The sequence below is a fragment of the Perca fluviatilis genome, chromosome 6 (genome assembly GCF_010015445.1).
Source record: "Perca fluviatilis chromosome 6, GENO_Pfluv_1.0, whole genome shotgun sequence".
Lineage (NCBI taxonomy): Eukaryota > Metazoa > Chordata > Actinopteri > Perciformes > Percidae > Perca > Perca fluviatilis.
Window position 1 is genome coordinate 24,973,562 of NC_053117.1, and position 26,980 is coordinate 25,000,541.

At 39.5% G+C, this 26,980-nt stretch overlaps 1 protein-coding gene across 4 annotated transcripts; it reads left to right on the forward strand.

Annotated features, from left to right (window-relative positions):
* The first annotated feature begins 774 nt into the window (after positions 1-774).
* Positions 775-26,903, forward strand: loxhd1b (lipoxygenase homology domains 1b). Of its 4 annotated transcripts, none has more exons than XM_039804131.1 (44): positions 775-840; positions 1,513-2,362; positions 3,461-3,575; positions 3,750-3,761; positions 4,082-4,162; positions 4,315-4,499; positions 4,989-5,087; positions 5,234-5,382; positions 6,392-6,515; positions 6,904-7,013; positions 7,352-7,492; positions 7,580-7,715; positions 8,405-8,565; positions 8,655-8,741; positions 9,146-9,281; positions 9,395-9,549; positions 9,771-9,931; positions 10,041-10,117; positions 10,205-10,401; positions 11,146-11,338; positions 11,659-11,819; positions 11,904-12,219; positions 12,401-12,552; positions 13,349-13,482; positions 13,651-13,796; positions 13,978-14,082; positions 14,188-14,316; positions 14,414-14,578; positions 16,099-16,280; positions 16,361-16,477; positions 16,677-16,839; positions 17,900-18,054; positions 18,143-18,352; positions 18,485-18,611; positions 19,529-19,737; positions 19,982-20,167; positions 20,280-20,407; positions 20,930-21,047; positions 21,393-21,570; positions 21,816-22,001; positions 24,225-24,395; positions 24,536-24,668; positions 24,946-25,101; positions 25,183-26,903. In XM_039804131.1, exons 2-44 carry the CDS (start codon positions 1,690-1,692, stop codon positions 25,661-25,663), a joined length of 7,200 nt encoding a protein of 2,399 aa, XP_039660065.1. In that variant the 5' UTR covers positions 775-840; positions 1,513-1,689; the 3' UTR covers positions 25,664-26,903. The 4 variants fall into 4 exon arrangements, with proteins under 4 accessions (XP_039660065.1, XP_039660067.1, XP_039660064.1 ...); XM_039804130.1 differs by having other exon boundaries at positions 787-840; positions 1,456-2,362; XM_039804133.1 differs by lacking the exon at positions 1,513-2,362 and having other exon boundaries at positions 786-840.
* The last annotated feature ends 77 nt before the right edge of the window (positions 26,904-26,980 follow it).

A 26,980-nucleotide genomic window follows, 5' to 3' on the forward strand; every position in this document is an offset into this window, starting at 1 on the left:
CCCAGCAGCATATAAAGTACCCTAATTGAAATTAATCCCACCTTTACTGGCGGCAACATTAAGGTAGGTGATGTACATTAATGCATTAACAATTAGCCTGTAATAAGCTACATATACCTTATACCCTTAGGCACTTGTTTTGATGCTAAAAGTTATGTACTTTTTATGTAAAGTTTTAAATGGAAGCCTTTTACTTGTAACAGACTATTCCTATACTTTGGTATTACTACTTCTACTTAATTAAAACCTCTGAATAGTATGAAAAACAAACAAACAGATAAAGCAGCAGTTCTTTTACATTGTGTCTTCAATAGCTCATAAACATGGCCTCGAGGGGGCAGTGTTATTCACCAAATGTTATCAAATACACAATCGTACTCAAACACTAAAAGCCCAGGTAAACAAAAAAAGTAACGTTGATTCGCCGTACTCACCACTGTTCAGGTGCTTGTCGCTCACTGTTTTGGCATTTTTGTCCTGGTTGAGTCTTGAGAAGGGAGCAGAGCCAAGCAGCCAGCGGCACAGTGCGTGACAATGTTGCAACTTGCTGGGTGACCAGGCAAAAAAGTATCAGTCCCAGCAGACCGTAGACATTTATAAAGTCACAAAAACAACTTTGAAGTTTAGACTTGTCTTGTGCTCGTGAGAGTAGGCATACAAAGTCCTGATGTTACAAATGTGTCTAGCTAATAACGTTACACACTGTTTAAGCTACCAGTTAGCTTGCTTAACAATGTGATGCTGCTATCTTAAAACAGCACAGCCTAGCTAGCTAGTAAAGAAACCCGAGCATCAAAAACACAGGTATTTTTCTGGTGGAGATCCCCAGAGCAAAAAAAGGTGAGTGAGTCTGGTGGTTGGAAACATTACTTCCATGGAATGTCAATGTTGTGTCAGCTGGTCTTCTTCGCAGTGGCCTAAAGTCGCTCAATTCACCTTTTATCTTATACAAAAGAAGGGTTCATTGGCAAAAACCGATATCTCCGTTTTTATTTATTTCCTTAAGTCATTTTATTGCACACTGGGAATATATATCAAACTGGTGTTGGGTTGTTTTGATAAGTTATCTCAATTTCTTTTTAAAATGTTCATTAATTATGTTTTATACTGTGTAGGCTACTCAAGTTAACATCAATCAAACTTAAATGAACTCTTTATATAGTTCAAAATATAGTACATAGTATGACTTATTAAATAGGCGAACATAAAGCAATGTTACATTCATTATTGGCTTGTTTGGATGTCGTCATCATCATCATCCACATGGGTTCTGCTTAGCTGCAGGCCCAGCACAGCTGTGTTTAAATGTTTTTTTTCTTTTTAATCTGTTCATCCCTCAACTATACCTATAAAGAAGTATCTACAGTAATAACATTCCACTTTAAAGGAGATCGCTGTAAGCAGTTTAATTGTATACAAGAGAGTTACTGCAATACCTCTTCTTCCTCTGGTCAGGTGACAACATGCAGATAATCATTTTGAATGAGCTCAGAGCATCTGCTGCTCTTGTAGGTCAGGATAACCAGCAGAGAAGGCTTCCCCTGCCGCCTGCCAAACAGCAGTCTGTGAGCTCTACTCGGGCCTGTCCTGCCAGCTGGTCACTCATGCACAGTCTTGGGTCAGTTTAATCAAGTTTCACCGGAACAAACGGGAACCGGTTACAGTTACTAGGTAGTAAATAAATTAAAGATGCCCACAAAAAAGAAAAAAACAAGACAGGGCACAGAGGACGAAACCAAAGATGTAGGTGACGAGGACTCAGAGGATCAGGAACCAAAGCCCAAGAAGAAAAGTAGGCAGGTGAGTAAGTCAGAGGATGCTGGAAGGTTGAAAAAGAAGAAGTTTAAAGACAGCGATGAAGAAGGACCAAATTCTGATACATCTGGGCCGGATGTGACGAGCACCAAGAAAAAAGGGAGAGATAAAAAAAAGGTCAAGAAGAAGAAAGCCAAAAGTGGGGATGAGTTGAGCAACGACTCACAGGATACTGATAATGAGAATAACAACAATGACTCCAAGAGTAAAAGGAGAGGAGAAAAACTACCTGATGTGATCGAGACCACTAAGAAAGGATCCAAGAAGTCCTCAGTCAAAAACAAGATGGGAGCAAAGGATAAAAAATCCAAGAAGAACTCGGAGAAAGAGGAAGAACATTCAGCTGAGGATGAAGAGGAAGGGAAAAAGAAAAAGAAAGAAAAGAAGAAGAAAGGTTCGGTAAAGAGAGATAGTGATGAAGACACCAAGAAGACAAAAGGAAAGAAGAAGAAGATTGAAAATTATGTTGAAATCTATGAGAATGAGCTTCGCAACTATGAGCCAGAAAAAGTGGAGAACTACGAGGATGAGTATCATAAAAAGAAAGGTGATTGCAAAGTTTTTTTTATCTCAACCTGTAAAATGTACAAAAGGTAAACTCTGGAATTAAAATACTCTCTATAGTGAATATGTCATTAGTTCAAGGACAATTTGATGTAAGTTCTGTTTGGGGAAAGACACCTGACACCCAGAGTAGAGGTGAATTACAATTATGGGATTATGCTTTGGTTTGATGTTTATCGTAACATTACACTGAGGGAAGTACCATACATTTGCCGTCAGTATGTTATCTTCAACCTACAGCTATATGACACCTGTCCCTCACTTATCTTTACACACGGTGGTTTCACATCCTGAGGGGCTTCATAGTTCTCTAAAGCTCCTTTTTGGCTCTCACTGTTGAATTTAAAAATCCCAATGTAAAGCCATACTGAATGTTTAACTGAGCTCTACACACACACACGCACACACACACACAGAGAGACACAGAAAAACGCTCTGACTACATGCACTCCATACACAACCCAAAATTAACCTTTAAAGGTCCCATATTGGAAAAAAGTGAGGTTTTCTGTCTCCCCCATGAGGAATTCAAAGTAATGACAACAAAACTGTCAGCGCATCCACATGATACAAGCCTTCCGTCATCGCGTAACACCCCCACCCCTCCTCCACGCTGTTGCTTGTAATCAAGGAGGACACGGATGATTTAAAAAAACATGATGGACTCTTCAGAAGAGGTAATTATTTTCACTCGATTTTCGCGAAAAAAAACAACTTCTTCTGCGTCCGACCCATAAATAAGTTCCTTAACAACCCATGATACTAGCTCTTACTTTTTTATTGTGCAGGGCCTTCACTGGACAAAGTCATGTCACTCTCATAGTGGAGTAACATGACTTCACAACAAAATCCTTTTTCTGAGGAGTTTTAAAAAGAGGATAGAAATATTACAACATGCACAAACATGCAGACACAGATTATAGCTGTAAACTGTATATCCCCCTACTGTATATGTTTACTATTGTATCTTACCATACTGCCCAACATTCCCCTTGTATTGCACGTTCTCCTGCTGTATTTATGCTTTCCGTCTGCTTTCTAAAACACACCTCTGTTTGTATTCTGTCACTAAACCCTGCAGTGTATGAGGTGGTGACCATCACTGGCGATGAGAATGGAGCAGGAACCGACGCCAATGTGTTTGTCATTCTGTTCGGGGAATATGGCATCACTCCCAAAATCCACCTGGCTAGCAAGTAAGTCCTTTTCAAAGATAACTGGAATTTAGATGTAAGGTCATCTGTTTTCAAATGAAAAACTAAGATTAATTTTTGAATTTATCATGCTGGTCTAGCCTCAGATCCCATAGGTGAATGAGTTGGTTATGGTGCTTTAATTAAAACTGTGTATTTTCTTCTCCACTTTAACAGCACAGAAAAGAGGTATTTATTTCTTAATGCAGTGATGATGGTGGTTGTGAAAGAATGGCTACTCATACGACGGCCTGTGTGCTGTGATTTTGGTTTTCAATCAGTTTGCATGACTTGATTTGCTGCATGAATTTCCTAAAAAAATTGACAGGCTTTTATGTTTCGTTATGAATTATGCATGTGGAATATTTTATTTTATTTCTATTTTCTAGATTTGCTTAAAACTTTCCTGTTTTACTTGTTTGCATTTATTTTGTAGTTGAGAGTTTGATGAGTGAAAAGATGCTGAAATTCAGGGTGGTTCTCAAACTCTTACCATTTTGTGATTTCAGGAGCCGCACAGCATTCGAAAAAGGCAAAACTGATGTGTTCAGAATTAGAACTCACAATGTTGGACCTTTGCAAAAGATACGGTATGTTAGACTCTAGACATGTTATCGCTGATCCAGACTGTTTTTCAGTACAGCACAGATCAGCTTTTAGTTCGACCTAGGCCAAAGTTACTCCCCTGAGTTTGTTTGCAAGAAGAGTGAGACTTATTTATCTAAATTTTGTGTTGCTTCAGGATTGAGCATGACAACACCGGCCTGAATGCCAGCTGGTTCTTGGAAAGAGTGGTGGTGACAGATGTGATCAGGCCTCACCTGAGGTTCTACTTTGCTTGTAACAACTGGTTGAGTAAGGTGGAGGGAGACTGCCTTTGTGTCAGAGACCTGCTGGGTACTATGGACCCCATGGACTTTCCAAAATGTATGTATAAACAGATAAGTACTGCATATGTGATACACTTTATATTCAGAGTATTATGTAACAGATTGCTTTTTTTTGTTATTTGAAGCATACATATTTCCTCTAGTAACATACTATTGCTGCAACAAATCCTCATATCTAAACGACAGAGTAGGTCGATTGTCATTGACTCCCAAAACAACATATATGTGGGTTCTATTTAGTGCCGCACGGTGGCCGTTTTTAACATGTGACCACGGTGGAAATTTTAATGTGATCATTCTATTCAACGTAACAAGCGCCGTTTTAAACACGTAGGAAATGTCATGAAATGGAACTAGTTACGTTTAGGCAACAAAAATAAGGCTTAGTTAGGGTTAGTAAAACATCAGGGATTGGTTTAAAATGAGTCACGTAAAACTACTTAAATGAAGACGTAACCGCATCATGGACTAAGGTCTGTAAAAGTCGGTTAATTTCAAAAAGTGACCGTTGGTCTTTATTTTCCAGATAATAAGTATATAGTGAGTGTTTTCACTGCGGATGTAAAAGGCAGTGGAACAGACGCAGATGTCTTCATCAATATCTTTGGGGAGTTTGGAGACACAGGTAAATTAAAGCAGAACAGGTAACGTGTGCTTACATAATGAGCTCTCTCCCAAAGTGAAAACCAGCTAAAATGCAGTCGATTCTTTTCAAGTTGGGTTTAAATCAGGATTTATCTGATAGAATTTACAATTGTTTTGTTGTTTAAGGTGAAAGGCGACTTGCCAGTGACAAAAATAACTTTGAAAAAGGCACAGAGGACAAATTCACCATTGAGGCACCAAACTTGGGTAAAGTGAGGAAGATCACCATTGGCCATAATAACAAAGGCTCTTCAGCAGGATGGTTTGTGGAGAAGGTAAGAAACAAACAGATGTTATTTACAAGACTGTTTCTTTAGTAAGCTAGAAATTAAATGAATTAATTTAAAATCCATTTATACTTAAGACAGATAAATGAAGAATAATGTGTTAATTTCATTTGTGTCATCATGTGTAACTTATGGGTTTTACAGAACCTTATCTTGAAACAAAACTCATAGAGTCATACTGTACCTCATTCTGCTCAGTTCTGCCTCTGCAGAGGTACTTAAGACATGTGATCCTCTTATTTCTTCTCAGTTTTCTCATCTGAGTCTGGTGTCCATGCTCTTCCAACACATAACGTGTGCACAACTGAGAGATGAGTTAGTTTAAACAGAAGCACACACACACACACACACACACACACACACACACACACACACACACACACACATATATATATACACATACACATACAAATACACACACACACATGTCGTCATTCTACCCTCTGTGTAAAGGGAAACCATGGCCCATTAAGGGATTGCCTTACAGCAAACAGACAGACGAGTCGGTAGATTTGTTGGTGACTGCAGCACAGACTGACACCAAAGATCAGTAATGAATCATATTCTATTTGCACTGCACCTGTGCTGCCGTTAAAGTTCACATGGATTTGGGACAAAATATTATTTGAGCTTGCTTTTGCTATTTTCATTGCTGCTAAAACATGTTTAAGCTTAGGCTATATACTATATGATATGTTAGTAAATTATTAAGTGAAACAATCTTTAATTAGTTTATACAGTTCATACAATTTTATACATTTAATATCAGATTTAAAGACAACAGATCAATCAAATGATGTCAGTGTATGCAAAATAATATATTCCCTTTGATATATATAGATATAATATAATAAATATTAATTATAATTTCAATAAAGGTAACCTGTTGCTACATTAACTTTCTTAGTGATCAATATTTTCTTTATAAAAGAGCATTGTCTTGTAACTCGTTGGCTGGGATTACATTCTATTTTTCTTATTTTTCCTTTTTATACAGGTTATTGTGGATGATATGGGAAACAAAATAGTGTATGAATTTCCAATCAATCGTTGGTTTGCCATCGATGAGGATGATGGGAAGATCCAGAGAGACGTTTTGGTGGGGGGAAACCAGCCCACAGGTGAGAAATGTGTTTATGAGCCTGGATAAATGAACTTGTCTTCATGTCAGTGAATGCAACCATGGATAATGAACTCAACACTTGGCTGTTTAAATTATTTGCCTCATTTTGGAACAATTATTCGCTTCCCTGGTCTGAAAAATATTGCATAAAGGATTGTAAGACAACATTCTACTGCCAAGGAACAGACCATTTGCTGTTTTTCTTATTCAGTCCAAAAAGAAAAATGTGTTTTCTGTCCACTGCAAGATCATTAATTCTTGGGTCAGACTATCAATGTTTAGATCTGGTTGATCTGGTTCCTGCTAAGCTCCTTGGGGAGTTTGGGTGCCGTGACCATAGTGACCCACTGGCAGATGATAGCCTGACATGTAACTGTACCCACTAGGTATTGTGTACAACGTCCAGATTGTGACAGGAAACATCCGAGGTTCTGGGACCAACTCCAAAGTCCACATTGTGATGCACGGCTCCAAAGGCATGAAGAACAGTGGCAAGGTGATGAGAAGATAACGTAGACACAGAGCAGACAACTTGTACCTCATTTTAAAAACAATTGTTGCGGCAGTAGTTGTTATTTAAAAAAAGAAAGGGAAAAAAAAAGTAGTTGTTATTTTTCATTTGTATGAAACAGAGTATATAAGGAACTTGAACTTAATGTTGTAATGTTTGTTCTAGTAGTAATCCAGTAAATCGCATGGTACTACCCAAAACAACTGAATTTTAGACCACCACCAGAGTATGAATGTGATGAAATCTCATCTGGGCTGTACATCTTTCTTACAGTAGATAAACCACCGTTTCCTTTAACCTTTCTTCAATGGATTTATATCCAGGTGTTTTTAGAGGGTGGAAAGTTTGAGCGGGGACTGACAGACATCTTCAATGTTGAGATTGCTGCGCTCCTCAGTCCCCTCAGCAGAGTCACCATCGGACACAACAATGAAGGAGTCAGTGCTGGGTGGCACTGCGAGAAGGTACATTGAACATGCACACACGCATACAAACGCTACAACCTGCCAATTTACTGAGAGTTAATTCAGCTGAATCAATGTTTTCCGCAGGTGGTGGTGTACTGTCCGTTCACAGGGATAGAGCAGACTTTCCCATGCAGCAAATGGCTGGATGAGAAGGAGGGAGATGGGCTGATAGAGAGAGAGCTCTATGAGATGGTCTCACTCAGGCAGAAGAGACAGAAGAGTAAGTTGAATGTCAATATTCATGGCTATTTTTTTTTACTTCTTTTATTTCCTGAAACACTGAGCAAACATATTTAAAACCCCATTCCAAACTCCAAACTATGTATTACACATTTGCATAATGACTCAGCAGGCAGTCTACATTCTTACTTGTTTTTCCTATTGCTTGTGAACTTAAGTATCCAATATCTATTTTAAAGAAAGGTAAATGATGAGTGCAGTTTGTATGTACTACCGGTATATTTGTTTTCTTCTGGTCCACTAACGTATACAGCAGAATTTGTGCATTAGCTTAGATTCTTTTCTGTCCACACAAATTTAGAAAGTGAGTATGCCTTTACTGCATTATGTCTCGCCTTGTAGCTCTGCCACCATTGGTGTATGTGAATTGGTGAATAATCAATTTGAAAGGCAAATTGTAAAGGGCTTTGTCCTGTAAGGTAGAAAGGCGCTATATAAATGCAGTACATTTACCATATACCATCAGATGAGTAGTTTTCGAGAACACGCAAGCAGCAATTCTGTGAACCAAGCATTTTATAACTGCATTTTCTGTCACATGTTGTTTGTGAGAATTTACATAATAAAGTTGTGAAAAAAAAATAATACTGGGAACCACACAATCAACCCGTTCTGAACAGGCACGCGCTCCAAACGGGCACTGTATTAGTTTGGTTTGGTTCCCCTCAGAACACCCATGGTCCTTGTGGATCTGGACGTCAGACCTCCCCGGTGCAGGAACCGATGCAGATATGTCCTTCCAGGTGTACGGAGAGAGGGGCAAGAGCGATGCGATCAGACTGGACAACAAAACAGACAATTTTGAACAGGGACAAGTGGATAGGTTTATGGTAAGTATCCTTTATTTTAATACCACACACATTAATATCAGCAATCAGATAATGATGCTTCTTAGGAAACCTTTTATGTGATTTTACAGGTTGAGCTGCCTGATTTTGGAAAACTGACCAAACTCCGTATCTGGCACGAGAAGAGAAATCCTTTTGCAGGATGGCATCTCAGTAAGGTGAGGAATTATAATATCTATCATCATATCAGTTAAATTAGCTCAGTTTGTAATTTACTCAGATGCATTCTGCCAGTATTAATATAGAAAGCAAAATTTTTGCTATTTTATATTAATTATATAATGCCTAAATATGCACAGTTGTAGGTACGCTAGTTAACATGAAAACTAGGATAGTGAAACAGTTTAGTATCCTCAGTTTATAAAAGACATGGAAAGGCATTAACAGAGTATCTCATTTTTAAATATTTCATTCAAACAAAACAATTCCTTTTTTATGTACCTTAGAAATAAAGAAGGAAATTCCGAAGATTGTTCCGCTTTGAGTGTTCAGTGTTTACACACGGGAATGAATTGATAATCCAGACAGCCCCTCACATATCAAAGTGCATTTTTCCAAATAGGCAACTTTGATGAAGACACTGACAAAGGAGAAGTATAAGTTTCCTTGTGAGCGCTGGCTGGACACAAATGAAGATGATAACGAGGTTGTGAGGGAGCTACCTGCCACAGGAGACCTCATCGCTGAGCCGCTGCCCGGTATGTATATGTACCTGTATTCACCATGAGCAACATAAATCGGCTTTTTCAAAAAATAAATAAGAAAGTAAAATCAGATATAATTTTTTTTTAATAATAATTTTGTTCTGCAGTGATCAAATTCAGAGTGACAGTTTGCACAGGGACTACCGGAGGCAGTGGCACAGATGCGACTGTTTTTCTAAATCTGATTGGAGATCAGGGAGACACCGGAAATCGGGAGCTGGTCAACTGCAAAAACAACGTCAACAAGTTTGAGAAAGGAAATGTGGGTACTTTCAGTACACGAGCTTAGTGAAATATCAGGAAGGAAAACTTAATTATTTGTCTTCTCCTTCTTTATATGCTTCTTGGTTTTTGTTTCTTTCTGTTTTATCTGCTGATAAAAAAAATATGCAATGATATCTGTCAATTGGTCGTCACCACATATTCCTCAGTTTGACACAAGAAGGTATAAAAATGATGCTGACCGTTTTTTTGTCTTTCCAGCTGGATGAGTTTATAGTGGAGGCAGTAGCCATTGGGCAGATCCGCAGGGTGAGGATTGGACACAATGGCAAAGGTGGAGGCTGCGGCTGGTTCCTTGATAAAGTGATTGTAAGAGAGGAGGGACAGGCTGAGGCCCACGCTGTGGAGTTCCCCTGCAACAGGTGCATTAGTCTCAGTGTGAATACAGAAAAAAACGTGCTGAACAGTTGGTAAAACCACGGGTGTGTGTATATTATATATGAGAGTTTGTTCATTGAATGTGCTGTGCAGGTGGCTGGACCGCAACGAGGATGACGGACAGATTGTCAGAGAGTTAGTGCCATTCTCAGATGGACAGCGTCTTTACAGTGAGTTAGAGAAATCTCAAATTTGATTCTAACATTTTAATTTAACCCCCCCCCCGATGCTTATGTTTGTGTCTCTGTGTGTGTCAGACATAGGCTATCACATCGCGGTAAAGACAGGTAACATCTCTGGGAGCAGTTCAGACTCTAACGTGTTTGTCAAGCTCTACGGAGAGAAAGGCGACACCAGTACAATGATGCTGGTGGTCTCTGCCAACAACCTGGGGAACTACTTTGAGACGGGTCGCGTTGACATCTTCACAGTGGAAACCTTTGACATAGGACAGGTGAGAAAGTGTAGACAGAAACATGATGATGATGAATCCATGATGTTGATAGATACAGGCGCTTAAGAAATCATTTATCGGGGCGCCTGAGTAGCTCACCTAGTGGAGCGCGCATCCATATACAGAGGTTTACTCCTCGACTCCGGCCTGTGTCCCTTTGCTGTCATTCCCCCCTCTGTCTCCCCTTTCATGACTTCAGCTGTCCTATAAATAAAGGCCTAAAATGCCCAAAAGATAATCTATAAAAAAAAAAAAAAAAAAAAAACTGTCAGTGATTTTGAGATTATGTCCATTGTGGGCTGACCCATGCTAACAATATGTGTTGTCAAGGTGCACATCAGCTTATTTACTTCTAGCCAATTATATTGCAGAAGTTATATTACAAAAGATTATTATCGATAGAGGTCTAGATAAGATCTTAACTTTGTACTCTGCATTTCTAAATTTGTAACCGCCTTCCATAGATAGGGTTCCCAGCATGAAAAGGGTGATCAGTCTGTGTGCAGACAGTGACTGAACAATAACAATCATGAGTAGTATACAGATTTTTCATTACACTGGGGCTAAGCATGAGGCTGCGTTTGTTAAATGAAATTATAAAAAAAAAAAGAGAGAAGAAGATAGAAAGTGTATGATGTAAATATAAATGTATTTTATAAGCATGTTTTTGTCTGACTACTCAGTAAATGTGTTCGGTAATATCTTTTATTTATCAAATTTAAATAGTGTCTTCAATTATTCCAGATCAACCGTCTGATGATTGGCCATACCAACGAAGGCATGCGTGCCGGCTGGTTCTTGGACAGCGTTCAGGTTATGGTTCCTGTCCAGGGAAAGCAATACATGTTCCCCAGTCATCGCTGGCTAAGCAAGAATGAGGCTGACGGCAAGACAGAGGTGGAGATCTACCCAAGCGAGATCCTGGACATAGAACAATGTAGGTAACACACACACACACACACACACACACACATACATACAGACACACACATCAGATTCATGTTGACATTCTTTGTAATTGGTCCTGTGTCTTAACACTGTAGTTTTCTGGTCATTTAGCAAATTACATCAATACTGCATTTTAAGATCTAGGTGTCATTTTAATGGTAAAATATAAAACGTAAGCATTATATTAAAAACTACTCGACCGTAGTCACATTTTCCCAAGGAATAATGGCCCAAATGTGTGCTGTTATTTTTATATTGGTTTAAAATCATTTGTGTTTCCTTTGTCCTGTGTCAATGTGTATGTTACAGTGATTAACTATGAGGTAACAGTAGTGACTGGAGATGTGTCGTTTGCTGGCACCAACGCCAGAGTGTTTATCCAGATCTACGGGGACAAGGGGAAGACAGAGGTCATCACGCTCGGAAGCAGATCCAACAACTTTGAGCGAAACACCACAGAAATATTTAAGGTATCAGATTGTGGATTTCATGATAGTGCCAAAGAAAAGTGTCTAGATGTTGCTTTGAATTGAAACATTGCAACTGTTCCTCAGATAGAGGCCAAAGATGTGGGGAAGGTCTTTAAGATCTGCATCGGTCACGATGGCACAGGGATCGGATCTGGCTGGTTCCTGGAGACAGTGGACGTAAAACATCTAATCATGGCTTTGGTGCCCAAGGAGAAGAAAAAGGAGGACAAGAAAAAGAAGAAGAAAAAGAAGGAAGATGAGGAGGAGGAGGAAGGAGGAGAGGAGATGCAGGAGGTGGTGCTGAATTATCATTTCCCCTGTTCGCGCTGGCTGGCCGGGGGAGAGGAGGACGGTGAGCTGGTGGTGGAGCTGCTGCCTCAGGATGCAGAGGACCTAGAAGGTACAAAAGAAATATAACCAAGTGTAATGTTGGATTTCAGAGAGAGAAGCATTGAACATCTGATATTTATGCACGGATGACTTCAGGAAAGCTGAATTACTCATATGCCACTTAATTTACTCTTGCATGAACTAAATATTCTTTTTCACGTGTTTATATATTGTACTACATTGTCTGACAGTCAACACTTATGAAGTGTGCGTCTTCACTGGTGACACGCTGGGTGCTGGGACCGACGCCAACATCTTCATTAATATTTATGGAGAAAACGGAGACACCGGAGAGCGCTATCTAAAGAACTCTGACAACCTCAACAAATTTGAGCGGGGGCAGGTATGAGAGATGATAACTTTTTTTTTTTTTTTTTAATCAGCTAAAGATAACTGAAAGGCAAACAATGAATTCGATTTTTTTTTATTCATTAATGTAAACAGCAATGTGAAAACATCCTGAGAAAAATTTTCAACTATGGTTCATAAAAAAGGCAAAACACACACATATTTATATTAGACTGGCTCACATTTTTCCAATTATTCTTCATTAACTTAACTTAAAATCACAAGCATAAAAAATCAACTAGCCATGGAGTCATTTCGCGGCTGAGAAGGGTAGAAATGTTTGTTTGAGCCAGGATCTCAAATGTAAACAAAATATTTAATTAGGGCTGTACAATTGTACCCTGTTTCCTGGGAGGGTATCCTGCTGAATATTAACCAGCAGCTAGTCAAAGACTCAAGCACTTCCACGCAACATGAGCCCTGCACCAAGGTGTGGGTGGGAGTGTATTCTGGTGGGATTACAAACTCTCCTGTAGGCAAGCCAGCTGTGACTGAGAGGAGCTATGAGGAGTCCTCTGTGTCAGTGAACCTGTCCTACTTTTACTGATGACTTAATCCAAACCTGTGAATTATTAATCTCTACATTACACCTGGCCCATATCCACAGATCCAGAGCAACAATAGCCTCCCTTCGGTTTGTTTACAAAAACAGCCACACATACTGTACTCATTTCAGTAATAAGTACGCAATAAAACTCTTACTATATTATATTTTTACATATGTTTTTTTAAATGCCATACAAAAGTATTGTCTGGAACAGAACAATATCTCTGGTTGCTGTATTTTGCAGGAGGATGTTTTCATTGTGACAGCTGTTGATCTGGGTCCTCTGAAGAAGCTACGGATCCGTCATGACAATTCTCGGTCTTATTCAACTTGGTACCTGGATCGTGTTGAGATAGTGGACACAAAGGATGATACAACGTAGGTGAAACCAACATACAGTTTGCATGGGTTTTGTTCAGTTATTCAGTTATCAAAGGGAAAGATCTCACTGTACGCTTTAAAGAGCAATAGTTTTGTGTAATTATACAATTGATAGTGATTTGATAACATGTCGAGTGCTGATCAGAGTCTTTCTTGGATCTATAGCTACTATTTCCCTTGTAACCGCTGGTTGGCAGTGGATGAGGACGATGGACAGATAGCAAGAGAGCTGGTCCCTGTGGACGAGGCCTTCATGAGGAAGGATGAGGATGAGGAGGGGACAGCCGCCACTCTGGGGCTCGAGCAGAAATGTAACACAGTTTCAAAGCTGGCTCATATTTTAGTAGAGGGACAAGATAAAAGGGAGCCCTGCTCAAGTATTTATCTAAGTGCTGGTGAAACATGCAGGTGGAGACAAGAGCAAAGAGGGACTCATGTATTAGTGTGAAGATGAAAAGGATTAAAGTACTGACTTTAATTTTTATCTTGCAGCCATGTCTACTACATATACTATCAAAATAAAAACCGGAGAGAAGAAGTATGCTGGAACTGATTCCAACGTCTTTGCTATCCTATTCGGAGAAAATGACGACACAGGTACGATAACTCACCAGCATCCTGGCATTGTTGAGGCAGCCTCCTGCTTTATGTTTTTGACTCAATGATACCAATCTTGATTTAAAATGTTCATGTCACTCACAGGGATCATCAACCTTAAGGCTTGTAAGAACTATAAGAATAAGTTTGAACAGGGGATGATCAATGAGTTCACTGTGGAGGCGGTGGATTTGGGCGACCTGGAAAAGCTTCGAATAGGGCACGACAACTCAGGTGGGGAAAGAAAAGGCTCTACAGAATAAAAATAGTCACTGGCATAAGCAGTAAACTATATAAACTGAATAACATATGACTGCTTTCTCATTGTCAGGGGGTTCATCTGGTTGGTTCTTGGACTGGGTCGAGATTGACGCCCCCTCACAGGGTCAGAGACTACGCTTCCCATGTGGCCGCTGGTTGGATAAAGGAGAAGATGATGGGGCGATTGTGAGGGATCTCTATCCTGCCGAGTTACAGACTGAACTCTACATACCATGTAAGTGAACAGCTGTGGAAGAAGTACTCAAATCCATTAGTGAAGGTAGCGATGCGCTGATCGCAAAATCTTCCTGTAAAAGTGCTTTATGCTAAATTTTACTCGGATAAAAGTGTGGAAGTATTAGCAGTGAAATGTATTTAAAGCACTCTATCTGAGAAGGGTGCTTTCCAGAGCATTGACTTTTTGATGCAGCCTGTAATAAGTGTTATGTTTCTAATGAAGCCTGATTTTCAAACCTCATCTTCTTAATTTACACATCCAAATCACATTGCTGCAGCCCTAGATACAGTTCACTTCAACAACATTATGCATTATGCTGTTGAATGTGAGGTGAAAAACTGTACCAGTGTTATGCTCTACACACTCACTACAATCTTCATCCTGCTCAAGTGAACATTGCCTTTCCACTTCCTTCTACAGCAGGTGATCGTCATCATCTAATTAACCGTAACAAATCCATCACAAAAAATGTAATAAGTCTAAAAACAAAATTCACATTCTTTCATTATTATGGCATCTTGAGAAATATAAACTTTGCAATTAACACAAAAATGACTCTCACCTCTAATTGCTTATTACATAGCAATGATCTTATTTTAATAGATCAGTATGTATTTTGCATATAAAACCTTATTAATGCAACTATTAATAACTATAGCCATCAAATAAAATCCTGTGGGATCCCTTTTCCAAACATAGACAGCGGGTCCCTGGATTTAGGAGCGCTGCTCCTGATCAGTGCTGTAACCGGCTGTTCATAGGTTCGCCTAACTAGGTTTTTTAAGATAAGAAAAGAAACGCACATGAAGAATTCAGATGAACACCAGCCAAATGCTTTATTAACACTTCTCTACTCCCTCACTCACTCTCTTCCTTCCCGGGGCTCTCCGCCCCACCCCTTTCTCCTACGGCAATCTGAGGGACACGATCAACAGGGATTAACATACAATCTGTTACAATGCCTAAAAAGACACAGGGAAAAAACTAAATAAAACCACCTGAGCAAAACAAACCACAGCCAACAACATGTTCTAAAATAATAAGTGAAAAAAAATTAATACAATGTGACTTTTCCCTTATTGCACTAGAATAACTAATTATTGCAATAGTAATAGCAATACAACGTAATTTGCTACTTGTTACCGATAGGTATTCATATCTTTATTAATACTACACAGTAAACTAAAGTGTTTTCCCTGCGGGACAGGTAAGGACACAAAATCAATGGTCAGTCTATTGACAATCAATTTAGTTTTTGCCATGCAGGTGGGAGCAGACACTGCACGAGCAGGATTAAGAAAACAGCTCCTGAAGTTTCCAAAATATGATATACATTTTTTATTTTGTTCACATTAGATATTAACTTGTGCACACACATTATTATCTTGGGCCGACAAAGTATTGTCTTGTGCACATAAAACTGTGAATGAGTGCTTGAGTAACTGCACATTTACTGCATATCTTCCATCTTACTTGTAAACAAAACAAAGCTGTCACTTTCTCCTCTGATTTCTCAGTTGTGCCTTATGAGATAAAGATATACACCAGTGATGTGTTTGGTGCGGGAACAGATGCCGATGTGTTTATAGTCTTGTACGGAGGCAAGGGAGTGTGCACACAGCAGAAACACCTGTGTGTCAATAAGAGAGAGAGACGTCTATACTTTGAGAGGGGAGCTGAGGACATGTTTATTGTGGAGGTGAGTGTGTTGATCTGGACTTTACATCCTTTTAAGACGGTGGCTTCAGCTCTGTTAACACTGTGTTGTCTTTTTCCCAGCTGGAGGATGTTGGTGACGTTATAGAGAAAATCAGAATAGGACATGATAACAAGGGCACGAACCCAGGATGGCACCTGGACAGAGTGGAGATCAGACGACAGCTCAGGAAAGGAAAGGTAGTAAAAATGAACTTGCGTAGATAAGTGTATCTTTAAGAATTTACTTGTCTGTGCCCTAATGAAATTAATGACCGATTAATAATGTCGCACCTTTTGGCTCACATACCTCTTAGAGTCAGATATACTTTCCTTTGGTGTCAGTCAGACAAAGCCTGAGTTTGGGGATTTTTTTATTTATTTTATTTTTTAATGGCAGGGTTCGGAGACGACCATTTTCCCATGTGAGTGCTGGCTGGCCAAGTCTGAAGATGATGGGGAGACGGTGAGGGAGCTGGTCCCTTCAGACATCATCACAGAGAAACTCCTCAGGGATGGGAAGCTGAAAAGGACTGAAGTTGAGGTGGAGGACGCTTTGGAAAGTAGGTTAACCCTGAAGTGCTTTTCTTAAGTATAAATTTGAGGGACTTTAAGTTTCCATTTCATGCCCCTTTATACATTTACTCCACTTCAATTCAGAGGAAAATAACAGCTTTAGTCACTACTTTACAGATTAAGATAATACATATAAAAGATACAATAAACTTATAAAATATGATGCACTGTTTTAGATTAAACCAACTAACAGTAATTAAAATAGTTAAAATAAGCTCCATCTAGAGCAACTACATCTGTAAAATACCACTACACATGATATAACACTCATAAGGCAATTTTTCTGCATACTTGTGCTTTGAAGAAAAAGAATGCTAATAATTGTTATATACTTTTAAAGATTTAGTGCATAACTTTTTGATATTAATGAACGTCAGTTACATTCAAGCCATTGCCAAATGAGTTGCTACAAACCTAATTAAGACTATCAGCTTCACACAACTCTCTCTATATTTCTCCGTATGACTATGTTCAGAACAGTGTGTCGTCCGACGACTTTAGCACACAGAAACTCGAGTGAAGATAATTACCCCTGAAGAGTCCATCATGTTTTTTAATCCTCTGCGTGCTCCTTGGTTACAAGCAACTGCGTGCAGGAGGGGTGGGGTGCGCGATCACGGAATGTGGACAGTTTTGTTGTGATTACTTAGAATTCCTCATGGGGGCAACAGAAACTATGCACTGTAGCTTTAATGTGGCTGTAGTCACAGTTTTTATAATAACAATGCATCAAATGACAATCTGAAAACAATGTGAAAGGGGTCGCTTGTAGTGATGAACCTACAAAGAATTATCACCTGAATCTGCAGATCCCCTCGGTTTTATGGAGCTTTATAGCGAGTTTCAGCTCATTGTGTGGCTTAATTAATATACTGCATTAACACACACAGACTGTTGGATGGGAATCTACTTAATTCATATAAGCATTGAAACTTCAGTGCACACCAGAAATTTCTAAATCATCTTAGTTTTCCATAATTACAAATCTGTGAGCAAACATTGAGTACGTCTACTTAATTCATATTTCTGTTTTTTCTTCCATCACAGCTCACATGTACAAAGTTTCTGTGCGGACAGGTGATATGTACGGAGCAGGAACAGATGCCAACGTTTTTCTCACCATCTACGGAGACCTGGGAGACACAGGAGAGCGTAAACTTGCCAAATCTGAGACCAATAAGAACAAATTCGAAAGAGGAGAGGTATGTGAGGAAAGGTGTGATATGTTATGACACAGTACTGCTGGTGTCTAAAGGTATCAAAATGTGTCATATTCTCTTTGCCTCTTAGGTGGACAAGTTCAGTATTGAGGCTGTTGACTTGGGCCAAGTGTTTAAGATACGTATTCGTCACGACAACTCCATGCTAGGGGCCGATTGGTACCTGGACCAAGTGGAGGTGCTGGATATGGAAACAGAAGAGGTGTACATGTTCCTGTGTGAGCGCTGGCTGTCGACCAAGAAAGAGGACAAACGCATAGAGAGGACATTTTTCGTCAAGGTTTGTTAAACTCTGGTTATGGTTATTACTTTGTTCTTCGTATCTTATTTCTTATTATTAATAAGCTGCTGCTGCAGATAAGTTATGAGAATTAAATGCATTGATTATCTGTCTGATATGTGTCGGGTTCAGGGGTATGAAGGTGAAAGAAACACTGATCCAAACTCCAAGAAGTTGCTTCAGGCCAAACTGGGGCTGGACAGAAACGCCAACAAGAAGAAAAAGAAAAAAAAGGTGGCAGTGGTGGAAGAGGGTCCAAGTAAGGTCACAAAACTATTCTTCATGTTTCCCAAGATGGGTTTGGAGTATGATGAAAACATGTGCTTTCCTGCAACAAAGACAACATAAAGGAACCTTTTGAAAAATTATTCAAATAGCAATACCAATATTAATAGCAATACCAGCAGGGAAGAACACTCCATACTAAAAAGAAGAAGAAAAAAAAAAAGCCCTGCATGCAAATCTTAAAAAAATAAAAACTTTTAGAACTATTTCAAAATGTTAGGTAAGATTTTTCAGTTTACAGCTTTGTGTATTTATAACTCTAACATTTGAACAAATTAGCAGAATTAAAAAGAAATAGTTCAGCATTGTGGGAAATATGCTCATCTGTTTTCTTGCCGAGAGTTATATAAGAAGATCGATTCCACTCATCAAATTTGCCGCTATAGCCGGTAGCACGTTAGCTTAGCTTAGCATAAAGACGGGAAACAAGGGGAAACAGCTAGCCTGTATAACAAAAACTCCTACAAACACCTTAAAAACTCACTAGGTAACACCTCTTGTTTGTTCCGAATGCGAAGAAGAAAAACAAAGTGTAAAAACAACAATTTGTGGTTTTTCAAGAAATAATCTCTATTTCATATATACGACTATTTCTTGGCTGTTTTTTGCCTGTTAATCTCACAGTGACGAGATATATAGTGTTTATGAGTTTTTTGGGTGGGGGGTTGTTACCCTCAGACAGAGCCAGGCTAACTGTTTCCCCTTTTTTTCTAGTCTTTATGCTAAGCTAAGCTAACCAGCTGCTAGCTATAGAGTTGTATTAACTGTACAGGCATATAAGTGGTATCAATTCCCTCATCTAACTCTTGAAAGAAACCAAATAAGTGCATTCCTCAAGATGTCAAACTATTTGTTTGAATTCAACTATTCCTATTCTTCTCCTCCACCCAGTCATCCCCTATCACTTCACCTTGTCCACTGGGATGGAGCGTGATGCCAGCACTACAGCCAGGGTCTATGTCATCATCATCGGCCCCAATGACGTCGAGACAGACAGGTTGTGGCTGGACCTGCAGGAGGGAAAGAAATCCTTCACAGCCGGAACTATGGACCACTTTGTGTGTTATGGAACTGACGTTGGCGAGATCAAGAGGGTGGAAGTGAGAATCTAGGGCTGTCTCTGTTGCTAAATCTGTGAAACTGTCTTCTCTCTGCTGCCTCCTCCGATGCACTGATGTTAAAAATTTAAATAAAGCCATTCTAGCTCAGCAATAATTAATTCTATCTGTGTCTTCTGGTACCTAGATCAAACAAAATCAAATGATATATAAATTCCCAGTTCTACCTTCCCCCTCTTTTTCTCTCTCCTCTCCCTCCTCTTTCCTCCCTCCGTCTCTTCCTCAGCTTGGCCATAATGGTGTCACACCAGAGAGCTGCTGGTTGGTGGATGAGCTGTCGGTTGCCGTGCCAACCAAAGGTATCAAGTACATATTTCCATGTAAGTGCTGGCTGGCTAAAGACAGGGGAGATGGTCTGACTGCCAGACTGTTCAATGTGCTGGACGCCAGCACGATCAACATAAACCGCAAAGTGAGTCACCGCACCTAAAATATAAAACCTTGGAAAATATTCATTTAATGTGTAGTATAAAAACAGAATTAGTCTTTTCCGTATATGTATTATCTGTTGCTGTATATTGTAGGTTATTTATTCGGCAACAGTTGTCACAGGTGACACTCAGTCTGCAGGGACTGATACTAACATTTTCCTGACGGTGTACGGAGCCAATGGGAGCACAGAGGAAATGCTGCTACCCAAAAATGAGGACAGGTCAGTCATGCAATTAGCGCCTGATTGTATTGATCACTTTTCATTAATGGAATGGTTTTATATTTTGGGAATTACACTCACTTGCTTTCTCACCTTCTCTTATTTGTATCGGCTAAATATTTCCATCAAGAGTTGGTAGAGACCAAAAACAGAGCTAAAAGTTATGTTTGCCTGGTGGACAGAAACACAACTCCAAAAAAAGAATATGACATGAAAATAGCAGGCTTAAGCGAGACTTTTGTACACATTAAACAAACAAGATATAACATGTTAATCTGTGAGCTTTAGAGGTGCCGATAGGCGTTTTTGGACCGAGCCAGGCTAGCTGTTTCCAGTCTTTGTGTAAACTAAGCTAACTGGCTGCTGTTTGTAGCTAGATAATTACCATACTGATATGAGAGTGATATTGATCTTCTCACCTAACTCTGGGCGAAAAAGCATATAAGCATATTTCCAAAAATTTCTTTAAGATAACCATCTGAAGTCCAAATATATGTGAATGTATATATTGTTTCTGTTTAGGTTTGAAAGGGACCAAAAAGACACTTTTAGTTTGGAGATAGATGACATTGCTCCTCTAAAGAAGATCAGAGTTTGGATTGACGGTTCTGGAAGTCGCCCTGACTGGTTTCTTGACAGGGTAAGGTGTAGACTACTAGGGCACCACCATATAGCACCATAAAAATAAAAATGCAAAAAGCCTCTGTATTTGATCTGGTTTTATTCCTGTAGATACAAGATAAATTAGTGATTATGCTTGGTAATATATCTTGTTTAATACTTTGTAGACCACAAATACAGGCTTGTAGTTCCATTTTAGAAATCACAGTATTAGTCCGAAAAATTAGATATTTTCCTGAAATCTTTCACACTACTGATGTCGGTCTGTTTCTGTCATATCTTCTGCTGCAACTAAACAATGATATTGACCAAGAAAACATTTAACTTCAGTGGTCAATGAATGTCTAAATAAAAATGCTTTTAGATCCTGATGCGGAACCTGAGCACAGACGAGATATATATGTTTACCTATGAGAACTGGCTGTCAAAGACAAAAGGGCCAAAGAGGACAAAGGTGTGTGAGCTGGCAGCTTTGGTGGATGAGGAGGAGATGGTGGAGAAAACAACCTACATCATCCAAGTCCAGACCAGTGATGTTGGAGGTGGGTAACACAAGTTGTTGGACTTTTTGAGCATTTTACATACAGTATACAAAATACTCCTAAAACGAGCACAGTATTTATATTAAGTGTTACAACATGTAAGGCCACAGGGTGTTAACGTTGGACATCTTTTTTTTACTACTGATTGCTTACCATAATATATTTATGTTATAGTAGCATCCATGCAACATTATTAGGCAAATATAAAGATCTGTTTTCATCAGCAAATGCCTGTGATATTTTAGGTGCCGGCACTGACGCCAATGTGTTCGTGATGGTGTTTGGGGAGTATGGGGACACCGGGACACTGCCTCTAAAGGAGAGCACCAACAGGAACAAGTTTGAGCGTAAAATGAAAGATGTGTTCAGATTCCCTGACATGCTCAGTCTGGGCGAACTGTCAAAGGTCCGAGTGTGGCACGATAACAAAGGTGAGGAGGAAGGGAGGGCTGGGTGTCAGGACAGCACAACAGACAACAACAGGGGGATCTTTGTTCTCTTTTCAGACATGATTTTGATGATTTGTCCCAGTGATTCAGCTTCTTTTTCTTTTTTTTTTTACACTTTATTAATTTTTCCATATTAATAGTACATTGATAACAGTACATACACCACCAATGACAGAAAACAAACAAAAAACATCCAAAGACCGTTGCCAACTCTACATGATGTTGAGAGTCATATAAAGTTCAAATCCTAGGGTGCCTGGGTGGCTCACCTGGTTGATCGTGCGCCCCATGTGCTGGGGCTCAGTCCTTGCCGCAGCGGCTGCGGGTTTGATTCTAACCTGCAGCCCTTTGCTGTGTGTCATTCCCCCCCTCTCTCACCATTTCCTATCTACAGCTGTCCTGACAAAAAAAGAGTCCTTAAATAATATACCCCCTAAAAAAAAAATTCTAAAAGTTCAATCCTATATTTTAATGACAGAACCAGATTCCATTATATGTCTTAATTTGTTCGATGAAATTCACACCTAGAGTTTTTTCACCTGGTTCTAAATTTAGCTGTAGTAGGCGTTATCAGCTGAATAGTTTAGCGCAGAGCTAATGGCCACCGTTTGTATATCGTAAATGACCCATATCATGCCGAATTATACCAAACTTCTACACTAGTACAAGTAGGTTATGTACTCATAAAACGATGGATTGGAAAGTTTGTGTACACCAGAAGTTTGTGAACACCTTGCCTGCGCTCTTCTGCTCTCTGTTGTTGCTGTTGCTGCTGCTGCTGTTGCTACAGTTAGACGAGTGCTTAGCGGCTACAAATTACTACAACCGAAGAGATACAACAAAAATATTTATTAATTTAATGATTAAATAAGGTAATGTTTCCAAACTTACCTCAATTATTAATTGTCTCCTGCTAGTTATACTACAGCACTTACTTAAAAAAAAAGTTAAATTAATAAATATTTTTGTTGCATCTCTTTTCGGTGTTGTAATTTGTAGACGGCCCTAAGCACTCGTCTTACAGCAGCAACAACAACAGCAGAGAGCAGAAGCCAGCAGGCAAGTGTTATTTACATAAACTTCTGGTGTACTTACAAACTTTCCAATCCATCGTTTTATGAGTACATAACCTATATGTACTAGTGTAGATGTTTGGTATCATTTCGGGCATTATTAGTGGGGTCATTTACGAGATACAAACGTGGGCCCATTAGCCCCTGCGCTAAGCTATTCAGCTGATAACGCTACTCTACGCTAACTCTCCCAATGTTAGACCCAGGTGAAAAAAGCTTCTGGGGGGGGTTTTGGCTCGAGGTCATGGTGCAAAGGACCCTAGGGTGAAATTACTCCGAACCATCACTTTAAGTGTACCATTTAGAGTGAATCTCAGTTTTTCAATTTATAGACACATCATGACCTCCTTGAAGTGATTTGGCTTTTTCTTTTAGACTTTCAAGGCTTGTTTGATTACAATCTCAGTATGTTTATGTGTGCTTTTACATGCCTGAGACCATCTATTCAAACAAGAAGTTACATGAGGGGAAATCATTGCAGTAAATCATTTTAAAATAATTTAATATAAAATGTTACCTTTTCTTATTAGAACTCTAGTATTAGAACTCATATGACCAGAAATGGATGAAATGCCAGAATCTACCCTTTTAGCGTACTGTTATCTTACTTATCTAACATGAAAAGAATATTTAAACCTTTTTGTAAAATACGCTTGTTCACTTTCTTGCCGAGACTTAGATTAGAAGATCAATACCACCTTCAGACATGAGAGTGGTATCGATCTTCTCATCTAACTTTCAGCATGAAAGATATTTCACAAAAATGTTAAAACTATTGAATTTGTTTATTTTTTGCACAATAAAATCAAGACAACAATAACACAAAAAAAGTTAAATAATAAAAAATAAAGATTGTGCAGGTGAGATTAGGAAAACCCATAGGGGCTTATAGAAGGAATCTCACCTAAGGAAGAGAGGAATAATATAGATAATGAACAATTCCTTCAGGAGTTCCTCAGCCAATTTTGATATAGTATGTACCATCACAATTGATAGCTGCAATGCACAGAGGGGTGAATATCATTAGATTGCAAAAAGGTGAAATGGGTAAATACACATCATTGCTTTAAAAAACATGTACTCATTGAAAGGATAAAACCGTAATGGACTTTGTTGCTCTTGCTGTAAACAGGTCCTGCTCCTGGTTGGCACCTGGAGTACATTGACGTGAAGGATGAGGCCATGGACCAGACCTTCAGGTTCCCCTGCGACCGCTGGTTTTCTAGAAATGAAGATGACAGGCAGATAATGAGGGAGCTGGCCTGTGCCAACAACGACTCCATAGACCTCAGTGACAAAACCAGTTAGTACAAATGGAAGTCTGTGGGCATAATTACAAGCTTTCTAATTTTCGAAGATGAACGACTTGCAGCTAATTACAACCATTTGCCAGATGTGAAATGAGCTTAGTGCGACAATCTTTGTCTGTCTGCATTGCCACAGAATATGAAATTGCCACAACAACTGCTTACACAGACGACGCCTCCACCACGGAAAACGCCTGGATTGTGTTGGAAGGAAGGAAAGCTCGTTCCAAGGAGTTTGTTCTGGAGAATAAGAAAAAGAAGTTCTTATGGTAGGTCTTCAAAGGGAGTCTAGGTGCAACGGCTAACGGTAAAACCTTATTATGTGGCCTTACGTAATCCCCTCTCTTTCACACATTTTGTTTTTCCACCCTCTTTTATCTTGTAGCTTCACTTTCTGTTCTCCAAGTCTGTTCTCAGGAGAGCTAATCCCAAGAGACGCACACAAGAAAAACTCTCTGGCAGACCACTGAATTTAACCGTTCACTGTTCAGAATTAAACCCTGCACAAACTATGCAAGTTTTGTTTTTTTGTTTGCCCTTTCACAGCGGTGCCACTGACAAGTTTGAGTTCTCGTCCAAGCACGTTGGGGAGATTGCCGGCATCTGCATCGGCCACATAACAAAAGACGGAAAGAAGGTGAAGAAAGAAGCCTTCTGGCACGTTTTGGAGGTGGTGGTGACAGAAAAGGAGCTGGGAAACAAGTGAGTTGAATCTCATACATCCTGCATAATGTTATATAAAATGTCACTTTGATGTGACTTCAAACCTTCTCTCCTGTTTAGGTATTTCTTCCACTGTGATGCACAAATCCCCCTGGCAGCCAAAAAGGACCAATTCCTGACATTTGAGTGCTCTAAGTCCATTGAGAGCTTCGCGAGCAAAGTCCGCAACCTGGTCCCTGTCAAGTATGAAATCATCGTCATTACTGGGGATCTGAAAGGAGCTGGCACTGACGCCAACGTTTTTATCAGCATCTATGGTGTAAATGGTGACTCCGGCAAGCGGCATTTGCGGCAGACGTTCCGCAACCTTTTTGAGCGAGGGCGAACAAACCGCTTTGTTCTGGAAATGCTGGACCTCGGGGAGCTGCTGAGGGTCAAAGTGGAGCATGACAGCACCGGCTGTGGGTGTGGGTGGTATTTAGAGTGTGTGGAGGTGACCAACACGGCCAACTCAGTGACAACCATCTTCCAGTGTGCAAAGTGGCTGGACACTGGTAAAGCCGACGGGCAGATTCAGCGTGTGCTCTACCCCAAATATTAGGTGGAGGACAAAAAGTGGGGGAACATTCCTTTAGAGACTTATTTAGCATAGCTCGTCTGCATGGTAGAGGAAAAAGATTGAAATTAACAGAACAATATGTACCTTAGTGTCACCTTCTAAAGGAACCAACAATGTTCTTTTTTAAGTTTGTGCCAACTGTTTAGGTTGCCCCTCTTCTAACGTCAGAGAAAGCCATTTGCCACCTCTCTTGTTCAATTTGAAAAGTAAAGCAAATCACACCTGAATATTGCCCAAAGCAGATGAGAGTCTGTCATAGTCACATGCTTCAAAAAGTCCACCATCATTCCTGTGCCCAAGAAAACAAGACCAGCCTTCCCGCTCTCTTATACGCAGGCTTGGGGAGTAACGGAATACATGGAACGGCGTTACGTTATTAGGATACAAAAAAAGGTACATAACTGTATTCTGTTAAAGCTGTGGTAAACAATATATTTTTGTCATCGTAATCTTTCAAAATATTGTAATTCAAGTGGTCTGAGAGAAAACTAGACTTCTGCGTTTCCTCTTGGCTTTGTTTTCAGGCTTTAGATAGTCTAGCTGTGACAGAAGTCTTTTGCCAATTACAGGTCATTTCGGAGAGAGGGAGAGCATTCCTATTGACTGTTCTGCACATGCAAATTACCGTGCAACAGAGAGGGAAAGCTTTTTGCATTCTAGATGTAATTGGATTACCGATACATTTAGTAAAAATGGGGATTATTAACAGGATTACAATTTTAAAACACATTTTAAAATAAAGGACGATATACTACTGTAGCCGAGCGTTATGAGTGACGCGTATACTTATGAAGGTAATAAAAATAATAATGAGGCTTTGTAGTCTGAACCAAGGTGACACATTGTCAACGGCATCGCATTACAGCTCTACCGTTCTGTTCTGACCTTTCACAATAAAAGCCCTTTGCTAAGAGACAACAAAATAGCTTACTACCATGCACATGCACAACCACTACACTTGACAAGTATCACACAACAACACTCTGGTCTCGAAGGAAACCAATGTTATCATGTGTTGTGCACTTTCATTGCAGGTCTATAGGCTACTGCCTGAATTTGCCTCATGCTAAGTAGTATTTTAAAAATACACTGAGCAGAGGACACATTTTTTTATGCTAAAAATCTTGGTTTTCCCATTTTCTTTTCTAAAGTTACATTGTTCGGTTGTCTTACAGAATACACAAATGTGTATTAAGTTTAAATAAAAGTCATCATATTGCTATTTCTTTTGACTTTGTTTGCATATTTTGTATTGAGGTAATCCAAAAGTAAGGGGATGTATTCAAGTTACGTTATTTT

Coding starts and splice junctions, on each gene's coding strand:
- loxhd1b (XM_039804131.1), top strand. CDS start 1,690: ATGCCCACAAAAAAGAAAAAAACAAGACAGGGCACAGAGGACGAAACC. Junction 9,282..9,394: donor CATCGCTGAGCCGCTGCCCG/GTATGTATATGT, acceptor TTTGTTCTGCAG/TGATCAAATTCAGAGTGACA. Junction 9,550..9,770: donor ACAAGTTTGAGAAAGGAAAT/GTGGGTACTTTC, acceptor TTGTCTTTCCAG/CTGGATGAGTTTATAGTGGA.